Source organism: Eptesicus fuscus, chromosome 20 (genome assembly GCF_027574615.1).
Source record: "Eptesicus fuscus isolate TK198812 chromosome 20, DD_ASM_mEF_20220401, whole genome shotgun sequence".
Lineage (NCBI taxonomy): Eukaryota > Metazoa > Chordata > Mammalia > Chiroptera > Vespertilionidae > Eptesicus > Eptesicus fuscus.
The window spans coordinates 2,820,118-2,834,976 of record NC_072492.1 but is presented as its reverse complement, the minus strand read 5'-3'; the positions used below and the strand labels follow the sequence as shown (position 1 = coordinate 2,834,976).

The 14,859-nt window shown below is 42.2% G+C and overlaps 1 protein-coding gene across 2 annotated transcripts in view; it reads left to right on the top strand.

Annotated features, from left to right (window-relative positions):
- The window catches only part of AKAP10 (A-kinase anchoring protein 10), a 116,032-nt gene that overhangs the window by 20,630 nt on the left and 80,543 nt on the right, over positions 1-14,859 (top strand). For both annotated transcript variants that reach the window (XR_008554674.1, XM_008156205.3), the window contains exon 4: positions 1,763-2,320. Coding sequence is in view for 1 of the 2 variants with exons in the window: in XM_008156205.3 (XP_008154427.1) it covers positions 1,763-2,320 (558 nt within the window). In the remaining variant the exon portion in view is untranslated. The remainder of the gene's footprint in view (positions 1-1,762; positions 2,321-14,859) is intronic.

Genomic DNA, 14,859 nt, shown 5'->3' with positions numbered 1-14,859 from the left:
GCCTTTTTCTTACTTTGAGACTAGTACCATAAAAATTTTTTTAATATATATATTTTTATTTCAGATAGGAAGGAAGTGGGAGAGAGAGATAGAAACATCAATGATGAGAATCATTCATGGGCTGCCTCCTGCACGCCTCACACGGGACCAATCCTGCAACCCAGGCATGTGCCCTGACAGGGAATCGAACCGTGACCTCCCGGTTCATAGGTCGATGCTCAACCACTGAGCCACACCGGCCAGGCCATAAGATTTTAAGAAAAGAATTTATATAGTCTTGATCATTGTAGTAAATCTAGTTATTAATAACTGGAAAGGAGCAGTGGGGAGGCCAAATAGTTTAGGCACTCCATTTGTGTGCTTTGCCACAGATCTCTGGGGAAAGGGACTAGACGGGGGAAGAATGGACGCATACCCAGTAAAGTCTGGGTGGCATAGGGAAGGTACTTGTTTGTCAGTCAAACCTGGGAAGGGGTCATTGGCAAGAGTAAGCATAGCCACTGCAAGCTCAGGAAGATTTGAGGTATTTAATCTCCTAAACAAAGGAGTTTGCTCTCTGCGCTCTTGCTCGCTTGTGTTTTTGGGACTCTTGGAACTCTTGTTGCAGAGGCACGCTCTCTTGACTCCCCTGCCTTCGCCCACGTGGCTCATGGCCTTGTGGACCACACACAGTGGACCAATGGACTGCAACTAGCCTGATGTAAACTGGACTCAGCACCCCATGAAATGGGAACTTTGGATGCTGACTTTGCTCCCAGCTCTGCTGAATCCCCAGCTGCACATCTTCCAGGACTGGATTAAGAGAAATGGGATTGGAAACCCAGAGATAATTCCACACAAACAAAAATCATTCATTCTTCTGTGCAAGTCTCAGATAATTCTCTTTTTTTTAATATATTTTTATTTATTTCAGAGAAAAAGGGAGAGGAAGAGAGAGATAGGAACATCAAGGATGAGAGAGAATCATTGATGGGCTGCCTCCTGCACGCCTCCTACTGGGGATCGAGCCACAACCTGAGCATGTGCCTTTGACTGGAATCAAACCCGGGACCCTTTAGTCCACAGTCCAATGCTCTACCCATTGAGCCAAACCAGCTAGGGCAATAATTCTTTTTCTTGAGTAATTATAAGAACCTGCTGAAACCGGTTTGGCTCCGTGGATGGAGCGTCGGCCTGCGGACTCAAGGGTCCCAGGTTCGATTCCGGTCAAGGGCATGTACCTTGGTTGTGGGCACATCCCCAGTAGGGGGTGTGCAGGAGGCAGCTGATCGATGTTTCTCTCTCATCGATGTTTCTGACTCTATCCCTCTCTCTTCCTCTCTGTAAAAAATCAATAAAATATATTTAAAAAAAAAAAAAAAAAAGAACCTGACTCCTAGTACCCACTGGGAAAGGGGATACCCCACTTTCACCAATAACAGCCTGAATTTCCATTTAAAAAGATGAGGATTATTTGAGTAACAAAACTTTTTAATAATTTAAGTTTTGGACAGTTGTTTCTTTGCTTGTTTGTCCTGGAGTAGGATCAGTGTATAAAAAAAGGAACAGCAGGGATAGATGTAGTGATTGGATTCTCAAAGAAGAATGTTAGCAGAATTAACAAATGAAGAAAGGTCAAAAACCATTGTATTTCTAGTTGTTTATCCATTTAAATAGCTAGGAAATAAACTTTATTTTAAAACTTTGATGCTAACATTGCCTGACTAATAAGTCAGTCTTAAACTATTTGTTACTGAACTGCTAATTTTTTTGCTTTTTTTAGGCAGGTCTTGTCTGGACTACCAGATTCAAGAGGCCAAATCAAGTCTTTCAAAGACTCTTGAACAAGTCTTGCATGACACTATTGTCCTCCCTTATTTCATTCAATTCATGGAACTTCGGAGAATGGAGCATTTGGTTAAATTTTGGTTAGAAGCTGAAAGTTTTCACTCTACAACTTGGTCCCGAATAAGAGCACATAGTCTGAACACAGTGAAGCAGAGCTCATTGGCTGAGCCTGTCTCTCCATCTAAAAAGCAAGAAACTGCAGCACCTTTTGTGACCGAGTCTCTTGACAAGAGATTAGAGGATTCTAGCTCAGCCCAGTTGCTTGTGACTCAATCAGAAGAAAGTGACCTGAATAATAGAACTAGCAACACCCAGAATCGCTTGCTCCTTTCCGAGGAATGTGACAGTGCCCATTCTCTCCATCTTGAAATGGCCAGAAGAGAAGCTCATCAAGTTTCCATGGAAACGCAAGAATCCTCCCCCAGACTTACAGTAGCCAGTAGAAATAGTCTTTCTTCTCCACTAAAGGAATTATCAGGAAAACTAATGAAAAGTAAGTGTGTGATTTCCATCTTTCTCTTTATCCTTTTTTTTTTTTTTAAATCAATGTACAAAGTGGAACTTGAGATGGATAATAAAAGGATCAAACTATATTTACTTTTAAATTTGGAAAGATTTGGAGAGTGTCCTGGAGTAGGATCAGTGTATAAAAAAAGGAACAGCAGGGATAGATATAGTGATTGGATTCTCAAAGAAGAATGTTAGCAGAATTAACAAATGAAGAAAGGTCAAGTACCATCCTGTTTATCCTTCCATAGATTTTTTAAATCAAAGAATTGTCCAGATAGACTTAGTCCATCCCCTCTGTCTTAATTTTATTACACTTCTACTGAACTTTGCAAATAAATTTATATTTCAATTGCTAGACAGTTATTGTGTTCTCATTTAGTGGTCACAACACCTCTAGGAGGTAGGCTTTATTATTCTGTTTTGCATGAGAAAACCATGGCTTAGATAGGTTAAGTAACTTGCCCTAGGTTTTATAGTAAGTGGGAAGCTAGAATTATAGCCCAGGCATTTCACAGCAGCAAACTTTCTTTTTTTTTATTCTCTGTTTGGAATTTACACACTCTTATTTTTCAGTTATCACCATCTGGAAATCTAATTAGACAGCCTTTGTGTTTTTTATCCTATATGTTCTTTGTTTCTCAAAGGGCTAGGTGATTTTCTTTCTGTTTTGTTTTTCTTGTTTGCTTATTTTTTTAAGAGCAGTTTAATGTTCATAGCAAAATTCTGGGGAAGGTACAGATTTCCCATGTACTGCCTAGGCATTGTTTTGGTTTAATTTTCTACCCTTTTTGGGTCCTGGGGCAACTGTCTTTGAAACTGCAAGCTCTAAGTCTTTTGAAATTGGTGGCTTTTCTCAGGTGAATGCCCTCCCGGGCTTGCACTTTTACCCATCTTGATTTGCCACTGGCTTCTACAGCTCTGCAATTCAGAAATATAGAAAGCGTTGACTGCCACAAGTTATTTTTTAAACTGAACAAAACTTGACCTGAACTGTTATGGACTTATTGCAGAAATATGAATGTGTTTTATTCTGGGGTATTGTCCTACATGCTGGGATTATGATAGCAGTATATATAAAGACAGTGCATTATCTCTGTAATGCATACCCTAGTTCTGAATTCTAAAAGATTACCAGCCCCAGAGGGTTCAGACAAAGGAGCTGCTGTACTTGTTTCTGCCTCTCGTTTCCCTTACTTGACCACAAGCTCTGGTACACTTTTTAAAAAGCATTACGGGAGTTTCTTTGAACACCTAATCTGGCCTATTTCTGCAAATGGAAGTCCAACATCTGTTTCTTTCATTAAAATATACTGTATTGTTTTTTAAAACTGTCATTGGGTGGTACTTAATTTCAATAAAAAATAGAAATAGTAGTGGAGTTATTTTTAAAGTATTTGTTTTCTCCTTTTTCATTATTTTTAAAATTTATGTGCAGTAAATTGACTTTTTTGATGTATACTTGTATGAATTTTGACATCTGCATAGATTCCTGTAACTGTCATCACAAGCAGGAAGACCTTTTTAGTCAAATCCTCTGTATCCCGCCACTTGCAACCTTCCATTGTCCATATCTCTAGTTTTGCCTTTTCCAGGGTACCATATAAGTGAATTCGTATAGTATGTAGCTTTTTTGTTTGTTTGTTAATTCTAATGTGAGGATATTTTTTCCATTGATTTTTAGAGAAAGTAGGAGGAGGGGGGAGAGAGAGAGACACACACATTTATGTGAGTCAAGACATCGGTTGGTTGCCTCCCACACATGCCCCCACTGGGACCAGGGATCAAACCTGCATCCCAGGTACATGCCCTTAACCAGGAATTATACCCAGGACCCTCCAATTACTGAGCCACACCAGCCAGGCTATATTATGTAGCTTTTGAGCCTGGTTTCTTTTACTCAGCATAATAACTTTGAAGGTCAATCCTGTTGCTTATATCAATAGTTCATTGCTTTCTGTTGCTAAGTAGTATTCCACTGTATGGATGTACTATCCATTTACTTGTTGAATAATACGTGGATTGTTTCCAGTTGTTGATGATTATGAATAAAGCTGTTATAAACATTTGTTTACAGGCTTTTGTGTGAACAAAGTTTTATTTCTCTAGGGCAAATTCTTCATAGGGTTGCTGGATTATGTGATAAGTGTGTATTTGATTAAGAAACTGCCAGACTGTTTTGTAGAATGGCTGTACCATTTTTCATTCCTATCAGCAATATATGAGAGTTCTATTTCTTGTTTCCTTGTCAGCACTTGGTATAATTGGCTTTTTGTTTATTTAGATTTTTTAAAGCCATTCTAACAGATGTGTAGTGGTATCTCATTTTGCTTTTCCTGTGCATTTCCCTAATGGCTAATGAATGATATTGAATCTTGGACATAATTGCCATCTATATATCTTTGGTGAATTATTCAGATCTTTTGCCATACTTTGTTGTATTGCTTGTTTTATTATTATTGAATTTTGAGAGTTCTTTATATGTACTGGATATAATACCTTGATTTGCAAATGCTTCCTCCTAGTTTATAGCTTGACTTTTCATTCATTTAACAGTGTCTTTCACAAAGCAAAAGAACCTTTTGATTAAGTCCACTTTATTTACCTCTCTTTTATAGATCTTGCTTTTGGTGTCATATCTAGGAGTTCTTTTTGCCCAACCAAAGGTCATGAAAATTTTTTTCCTATGTTTTCTTTTGAAAGTATTATCGTATTTTATACTTTACATTTAGATATGTGATCTGTTTTGAATTAATATTGTGTAAGGTGTGAAGGCTAGGTCAAGTTTTTTGTTTTCTTTTTACATGTGGATACCTGATTGTTCCAACACAATTAATTGAAGGGACTGTTCTTACTACATTGAATTAATTGCCTCTACTTGGCCCTATTAGTTAGGTCTGTTTCTGGACTCTGTTCTCCTCCATTGCTTTATGTGTTCATTTCTTCACTGATATAGCACTGTAGCTTTATAGTAAGTCTTAAATTTGGGTAGTATGAGTCTTCCAACTATGCTTTTTCTTTCTTTTCTAGTTTCTTTTACTTTCATATAAATTTTAGAATAATCTCATCTGTATCTATGAGAAACCCTGCTGGAATTTTTATTGGAGTTGCATTTAAACAATAAATCAGTTTGAGGAGAATTTACACCTTAACTGTATTGAATGTTATAATCCATAGATATGGTGCCTCTTCATTTATTTAGGTCTTTGATTTCTTTCATTAGCATTTTATACTTTTCAGCATAAAGATTCTTTACATGTTTTGTTAGTTATGTCTAGCATTTCTTTTTTGGTGCTATTGTGAGTGGTTTTTAAAAAATGTTTGTTTCTAATTTTTTCAGTGCTAGTTTATAGAAATATGATTTTATATATTGATCCTCTATTCTGTGACCTAATAAACTCACTACTTTTATGAGCTTTTCTGGTAGATTGCTTAGGATTTTCTACATAGACATTCACATTATCTGTGAATAGAGACAGTGTTATTTCTTCCTCTTCAAACTTCTTTTTCTTTTTTCTTACCTTATTGCACTAGCTGGGACTTCCTGTACCATGTTGATTAGGAGTGGTGAGAGAACACAGTCGCTATTAAGAATGAGACTAGCTATGGGGTTTTGAAAATGCCTTTTATCAGGTTGAAGAAATTCTTTTACCTTAATGCTTTACTGAGAGTTGTTGAATCATGAATGGTGTTGAATTATGTCAAATGTTTTAGCTGTATCATTTTATATGACCATGTAATGTTTTTTTGTCTGTTAATATAACATTGATTTATTATTTTTTTAATATTGAATAAGCTTCCATTCTCACGGTAAGACTCATTTGCTTGTAGTATATTATTCTCTTTATGTTGCTGGATTTGTTTTCCTAAGCATTTTTATTTCTATGCTCATGGTACATATTGGACTGTAATTGGTGGGTTTTTAAAACCCTTTATTGTTGAAAATATTACAGATGTCCCCCCTCTCACCCCATCCCATGTTTCCCCCCTCCACCCAGATTCTGCCCCACTCCAGGTGTTCACCACCCTATTTATTGTCTGTGTCTATGATTAATGTATGTATGCATAAGAGTTCTTTATCCCAAAATATGGCAAAAGAGTGGTTAATCCCTTCCCCCTTCCCTCTAAGATTCATTAGTCTATACCATGTTTCTATGCCTCTGGTTCTGTTTTATTCATCAGTTTATTTTGTTCATTACATTCCTTGTTCGTTTATTTTGATTCAGTTGTTGATAGATATATATTTATTGTCATTATATTATATTTTTCATCTTTTTTTCTTCTTAAAGAAGACCTTCAGTATTTTGTGTAGTACTTGTTTGGTGGTGATGAATTCCATTAGCTTTTTCTTATCTGTGAAGCTTTTTATTTGACCTTCAATTCTAAATGATAGCTTTGCTGGGTAGAGTAATCTTGGTTGTTAAGTCCTTGCTTTTCATCACTTTGAATATTTCTTGCCAATTCCCTTCTGGCCTGCATAGTTTCTGTTGAGAAATCAGCTGACAGTCGTATGGGCACTCCCTTGTAGGTAACTAACTGCTTTTCTCTTGCTGCTTTTAGATTCTCTCTTTGTCTTTAACCCTTGGCATTTTTTTTAAAAATCCTCACCTGAGGATATTTTTTCATTGGTTTTTAGAGAGAACGGGAGAGAGAGAGAGACAGAAATATCAATGTGAGAGAAACACACTGATTGGTTGCCTCCTGCACACACTCTGACTAGGGCCTGGGCTGGGGAGGAGCCTGCAACTGAGATACGTGCCCTTAACCGGAATTGAACCTGGGACCCTTCGGTCTGTAGGCTGACACTCTATCCACTGAGCCAAACCAACTAGGGCACCCTTGGCATTTTAATTTTGATGTGTCTTGGTGTGGGTTGCTTTTGTTTAGGGCTCCCTATACTTGTATGTCTATTTCTTTCATTGGGTTAGGAGAGTTTTCTGTCATTGTTTTTTCAAATAGGTTTTCAATTTCTTGCTCCCTCTCTTCTCTTTCCGGTACCCCCATGATGTGAATGTTGGTATGCTTGAAGTTGTCCCAGAGACTCCTTATGCTATCTTTATATTTTTGGATTCTTTTTTTCTTTTTGCTCTTCTGATTGGGTGTTTTTTGCTTCCTCATTTCCAAATCGCTGATTTGATTCTCAGAATCCTCTACTCTACTATTGATCCCCTGTAAATTACTCTTCATTTCAGTTAGTGTATCCTTCATTACTAACTGGTCCTTTTTTATGTCTTTGATGTTCTCACTAAGTTTCTTGAAGTACTCATTAAATTCCTTGCTCATCCTTAACCTTTTGCACTCGGATGTCGAGTGTGACTCGACATGGTTAGCATTAGAATAAAGGAATCGAGAAAAAAGCAAGCGAGTGCAAAGGGTTAAAACCATTGTTTTGAGCTCTGTATCTGGTAGTTTGCTCGCTTCCATTTCACTTCCTTTTCTGGAGATTCCTACTGTTCTTTTATTTGTGACATGTTTCTTTGTCTTCTCATTTTGGCTGCTTCCCTCTATTTGTTTCATGTATTAGGTAGAGTTGTCTCCTGGAATTGGTAGAGTCGCCTTGATTATTAGGTGTCCTTTAGGATCCAGTGGCTCAGCTTCCTCAGTCACCTGAACTGGGCACTCTAGGTGTGCACCTATGTGGGCTGTGTGCACTGTCCTGTTGTAGTTGAGCCTTGATTGCTGTTGGTGTCACTGGGAGGGATTGACTCCCCAGGTCAGTCACCTGCTTGGACCAGCTGTGAGTAAAAAGGAAGAGCTGAAGTGCAGGAGATGCCACTGTGAAGTAGGACTTGCCTTAGTGGGGCTTTGGTGCTCAACAAGTCCGCCTCTTGAGTGTGTCGCTTGTGGATGTGGTAGGGTTGTAATCTGGCACGGTCTGAAGCTGACCACTGGGTGCACTGGCTCTGGGGCCTACTGGGAGGTGCAAAGTCAGCTACGGCCTGTGCCCTGCTTGGGACTACCAGGCAGGAGCTATAAAGCGACATCCTGATGACTGCTACTTATGCTGGGCTTGTAGGTATCCAGGAGAGGCCAAGTTGTAAAACAGTACAGGCTGTTGCTAGTGCTGGGCCTGGGATCACTTAACAAGGGGTATGGGGCACACTGCTGCTGCTTGTTTGGGAGATCTGAACCCTGAGCAAGGACAAGCCATTCATATGCAAAAGGTACTGCAAACAGCTTGGGTGGGGCTGCAAATTAGATGGGGCAGGGTCTCATGGACTCTCAAGGGTGGGGCAAACTGTGTGGGCCAGGTTGATGGATACTCAGATATGGCATCTGCCTGTGAGCTCTGTGATGGAGAGGTCTCAGAAAAGGAACAATGACCTCTGTCAGCACTCTTATCCGCCCCCAAGATCTTGGTTAGATGCCATATGATTTTGTTCCTCCATGTATGTCCCTGAATCCTTTCAAGCTGCTGCCCCAACGCTGGAGCTCAGAGGGAGTGAGTCCAGGTAAATCTGTGCGCTGGCCCTATAAGAGTAACTGCCTGGGACTCCAGCGGACTCCATAGCTCTCAGCCAAAATCCCTGTTGGTTTTTACAGCCCAAAGTTATAGGGACTTCTCTTCCCAGTACTGGTGTCCTGGGCTAAGGGGTCTGGTGTAGAACTGTGACCTCTAACTCCTCACAGGGACCTCCAAGGCCAAGATATTCCTTGGGATTTAAAAAACACTACATGTGTATGTAGGACCAGCCTGTTCACACCTCCACCCCTCCTACCAGTCTCAAGGTGGCTTCTTCTTTAATTCCCTAGTTGTAGGGCTTCTATTCAGCCAGATTTCAGGTTGTTCTGAATGATGGTAATTCTGTGATTTAGTTGTAATTTTGATGTGGTTGTGGCAGGCAGTGAGTACTGCGTTAACCTATTCCACCATCTTTGCCTCCCTCCTCTGAGAGTCTGTAGTTTTCTTTTTATATATATATATATATATATATATATATATATATATATTTTATTGACTTTTTACAGAGAGGAAGGTAGAGGGATAGAGAGTTAGAAACATCGATGAGAGAGAAACATCGATCATCTGCCTCCTGCGCACCCCCTACTGGGGATGTGCCTGCAACCAAGGTACATGCCCTTGACCGGAATCGAACCTGGGACCTTTCAGTCCGCAGGCCGACGCTCTATCCACTGAGCCAAACTGGTTCCGGCTGTAGTTTTCTTTTACTGCCTTTGGCTTGTTTTGGTATCACTGTGATGCTAGCTCCATAAAATGAGTTGGGAAGTTTCCCACCTCTGTTGTTTTCTAAAAGAGATTGTGTAGAATTGCTGTTAAATGTTTGGTAGAGTGTTTTTGTTTTTTTGTTTGTTTGTTTGTTTTTGTGTGTGTGTGTGTGTGTGTGTGTGTTTATTGATTTTTTTAGAGAGAGGGAGAGAGAAAGAGAGAGGGAAACATTGATGTGAGAGAAACATTGATTGGTTGCCTCCTATACTCACCCTGACTGGGGATCGAACCCACAACCTAGGTATGTGCCCTGACTGTTAATTGAACTCGCAACCTTTTGGTGTACCAGAAACTGCAACCAGTTGAGCCACCTGGCCAGGGCCAATTTCGTGAGTATTATGCTCTGTATTTTTCTTTCCCCTTCCTTGCTTTGGATTTATTTTATTTTAAGGTAGAAACTTAGATTGCTGATTTGAGAATTTTCTTTTTTTAAGAGAATCATTTAATGCTATAAATTGCCTTCTAACCACTGCTTTAGGTACAGCCCACACATTCAGATATTTTGAACTAAGGAAAAATCAAATGTCTCATTTCCCTTGGTTCTTACCTTTTGCCCATGCATTATTTAGAAATATGTTGAGGATTCAAGATGGCATCAGAGGAGGTGGAAGTTACACTTACCTCTTCCCAGGACAAAACTGGAGTTACAACTAAAATATAGAACAATCAACCTGAATAACCAACTGAAGACTAGCTGAACAAGTCTTACAACCAAGAATTTATAGAAGAAGCCACATCAAGACTAGTAGGAAGAGTGAAGATGTGAAAAGTGCTGGTTACAACCCAGTGGCTTCTTAAAGGTTCAGTGCACAGACTCTCATTTGCAGCCACTCACGTAGGGCTCAGGTATAGTGAAGGTGGCTAGGAGTGGACTACAGTCATGTGAGGAGAGATTGTATAGCTCTGGGGAATGTGCTGAAGGGACAGCTGCAGGTTCCTTGTGCTGAGTTTCTCTCCCCACCATAGATGCCATCTTTATTGGGTCGAGCACTCCCCGCCATATGGCATCATCCTTGGTGAAGGCTCTAGCCCCACTCTCCCAACTCCCTGTTGCCCTGCCACACAGAGCTCATGTCTTGCAGAGGAATTAGCTGCCTGGGCCCCTGGTATAGAGATCTGGGCAGACTCAAGCTTTCATAGACTGAGTTATATGATTCTGGAGAGAGGGCCATCCCCAACCCCTCCAGGAGCCTGATCAGCTCTCCCTCCATCCCCATTGGAGATCTACTAGCTTTATCCTTTTGACTCCTGAGGCCATGCTTCAAGCTTGAGTTCTCGAGGCACTCCAGACAGAATCCTAGACAGACTGAGTTGTGTTGCTCTAGGGCAGGGTTCAATTTTCTGTTGCTTGCCTGACCCATCCAGAGCCCTACCTTCACATGGCCAAATCTTTATATCTTTGGGCATGATAAACTCTGGTGGTCTCACCCTGACAACTCCCTGAGACTCTGCCCCACCACAAAGGTTACCAGGTATGTGGTGGATAGCATCTGGCCTTGGTGTACCTTGGGAGTTTTGCAGAGTAACCTCAGACCCCCAGCATTGGCACCGAGTTTGAACCTGAATCCATCTGTTGATGACTACTCACCCCTGCCTGGTGACTCACTGAGAACCTAACTCATGCAACTCATGTACTCAGGCTCTTTTAGTGACTGAGTTTAAATAGGCAGCTGGCAGGCAGAAGCAGGTAGAGATCTTGGGGTGCCTTAAAACTTGTGCTGACCTGCAGGTGGAAGCAGGATTTGGTGCACAGCTTGGCCCTTCCACACACACCGAGGCCCAGCAGAGGTAGCTAAAAAACTGGATTGCTTTGTAGCTCAAAATAGTTTACCCAGGGACAGTCCCAGGCAGTGTATGACTTTGACCTGTACCGAGTCTTTGCCAAGAGGCCCCAGAACCAACACACCCTGTGGTGGGCTTCTGACAATATCAGCAGTTTTCTCCACAAATGGCACATCCAGAAGATCTCAAAGGCACCAGAATGCCTCCTCACCCCCCCTGAATCAAATTCTGCTACATGTGGTCCGCACCCATACAGCAGCTCATACACTGTGGTTGGGGTGGGTCAGTCCATCCTCACAGTCAAGCCAGCCTGAGGTTCAACCCAGCGTAGGGTCAGCCAAACAGTAATAAAGACTCAGTTACAACAGGGGGGCCCACATAACCTACACAAAGTACAATCCTGGAGCACCATATCAGGTGATCAGGAAGACTGCACCTTGGGTCCCATAGAACACCTACTAGATAATGTCACACTACCAAGACTGGGAGACATAGCAGATCTACCCAATACACAAAAACAAACACAAAGAGGCAGCCAAGATGGAAAGAGAAAAAAAAAAAAAAAACAGGCCCCAAATGAAAGAACAAGAGAAATCTCCAGGAAAAGAACTAAGTGAAATGGAGGCAGGCAATCTACCAATATAGAGTTCAACACAACGGTTATAAGGATGCGCAAGGAAGTTAGTGAGGACTTCAACAGAATAAAAATGGACATAAAGACCACAAAGAAGAACCAGTGAGAAATGTAGAAAACAATATCTGAAATGAAGAACATACTAAAAGGAATCATCAGTAGGTTAGATGAAGCAGAAGATCGAATTAGTGATTAGGAAGACAAGGAAGCAGAAAATACCCGACCAGAGCAGCCAAAGGAAAAAAGAATGTAAAAAATGAAGGTAGTTTAAGGACCTTTGGAACAACATCAAACATAACAATATCCACATCATAGGCCTACCAGAAGGAGAAGAGAGATCAAGGGATTGAGAATCTATCTGAAGAAATAATGACTGAAAATTTCCCTAACCTGATGAAGGAAAAACACACGTCTGAGAAGAACAGAGAATCCCAAATATGATGAACCTAAGGAGATCCACACTAAGACATATCAGAATTAAAATGTTAAAGGTTAGCCCTAGCTGGTTTTGCTCAGTGGTTAGAGCTCAGGCCTGCAGACCAAAGGGTCCCTGGTTTGATTCTGGTCAAGGGCTCATACCTTGGTTGCAGGCTCCTCCCCAGCTTGGGCCCCGGCCCTGGTCAGGACTCGTGGAGAAGGCAACCAATTGATGTGTTTCTCTCACATCAATGTTTCTGTCTTTCTTTCTTCCATTCTCCCTAAAAATCAATGAAAAAAATCCTCGGGCTTGGCTCAGTAGTTGAGCATCAGTCTATGAACCAGAAGCTGATTTCCAGTCTGGGCACATGCCTGAGTTGCAGACTTGATACCCAGTGTGGGGCGTGTAGGAGGCAGCCGATCAATGAGTCTCTTATCAATGTTTCTCTCCCTCTCATTTCCTCTCTAAACTCAATCAGTCAATCAATAAAATTGAAGGTGAAATAGTGCTTCCCAGAGAAGAAAACGCTGAAGAAAGGAGGTCATTACCACCAAACCAACATTACAAGAAAAGTTAAAGGGACTTTTAACTTTAAGAAGAAAAAAGGGAGAAAAAAAGAATCCTATATGATAATAGACAAATATGCAAATTGACCATACCTCCAACACCCACAAGCCACGCCCACCATCCAATCAGAGCAAGTATGCAAATTAACCCAAACCAAGATGGCTACAGCCACAGAGAGCAAGGTTTCCTAGGTAACAGAGGAAGCCAAGCTTTCTGCCTGCCCTTGCCAGGCCTAAGCCTCCACTCAACCTACAAAGTTTCAATTATAGAAGGTAAACAAATTCAAACAAATGGCAGCAGAATGGAGCTTGAGAGAGCAGGCCAGGGTTGCCGCCGGCAGCAGGTGAAGCAAAGCTTTCCGCACACCCTGGCCGGGCCCACCTGCTTAAGGCAACAAAGTTTCAATTATAACCCCAACACAAATGGCTACCGGCCTCCGAGGGAGCCCCAGGCTTGGCTCCACTCCAGGCTAAAAAGTTTCAATTGTAGAAGGAAAATAAATTCCAGATACCAGGGCCTCCGCTTGCGTCGCCAGGGGGCATGGCCCGCCTGCAAACCACCACAGGCCCCTCGCTCAGGCCGCCCCACACCCCAAGGGAACCCCACCCTGATCTGGGACGCCCTTCAGGGCAAACCAGCTGGCCCCCACCCCTGTTCCAGGCCTCTATCCTATCTAATAAAAGAGTACTATGCAGATTGATCATCATTGCAACACACAATATAGCTGCCCCCATGTGGTCAAAGATCCTGCCCCCATGTGGACACAAGATGGCCACCACAAGATGGCCAGCAGGAGAGGGCAGTTGGGAGGCACCCGGCCTGCAAGGGAGGGCAGTTGAGAAGGACCAAGCCTGCAAGGGAGGGCAGTTGGAGGTGACCAGGCCTGCAGGAGAGGGCAGTTAGGGGTAACCAGGCCGGCAGAGGAGGGAAGTTGGGGGCAAACAGGCTGGCAGCGGAGTGGTTTTGGGGTGATCAGGCTGGCAGGCAGAAGCGGTTAGGGGCAATCAGGAAGGCAGGCAGGCAAGCAGTTGGGAGCCAGCAGTCCTGGATTTTGAGAGGGATGTCCGACTGTCTGTTTAGGCCCGATCCCAGTGGACATCCCTCGAGGGGTCCCAGATTGGAGAGGGTACAGGCTGGGCTGAGGGACAACCCCCCTTCATGCACGAATTTTGTGCACCGGGCCTCTAGTCTATATATATAAAAGCCTAAGTGACCAAACGACCAGTTAACCAGTTGCTATGATGCGCACTGACCACCATGGGGCAGACACTCAACATAGGAGCCGCCCCCTGGTGGTCACTGCACTTCCACAGCCAACCTCCCGCAGCTGGCCAACTCCCCACTGTCCCTCCCTTCAGCAGGCCAACCAACCTCCCATGGGCCCTCCCCCTGGTAGGCCAACCTCCCGCGGCTCTGATCAGCCCAATTGCCGGTCAGGCCGAGGGATCCTATCCCTGCACGAATTTGTGCACTAGGCCTCTAGTATAGTTATAAAGAATAAAATGTCAATAAATATACACTTATCGCTGAAACCGGTTTGGCTCAGTGGATAGAGCATCGGCCTGCGGACTGAAAGGTCCCAGGTTCGATTCCGGTCAAGGGCATGTGCCTTGGTTGCGGGCACATCCCCGGTGGGGGGTGTGCAGGAGGCAGCTCATCGATGTTTCTCTCTCATTGATGTTTCTGGCTCTCTGTCCCTCTCCCTCCTCTCTGTAAAAAATCAATAAAATATATATTTAAAAAATATATATATATATACACTTACCAATAATCACTTTAAATGTAAGTGACTAAATACTCCAATGAGTGGAGTAGCTGAATGGATAAAAAATATTAAAAAAAAAAACAATACCCATAAATGTGTGCTGTCTACAGGAGACCTACCTCAGAACAAAA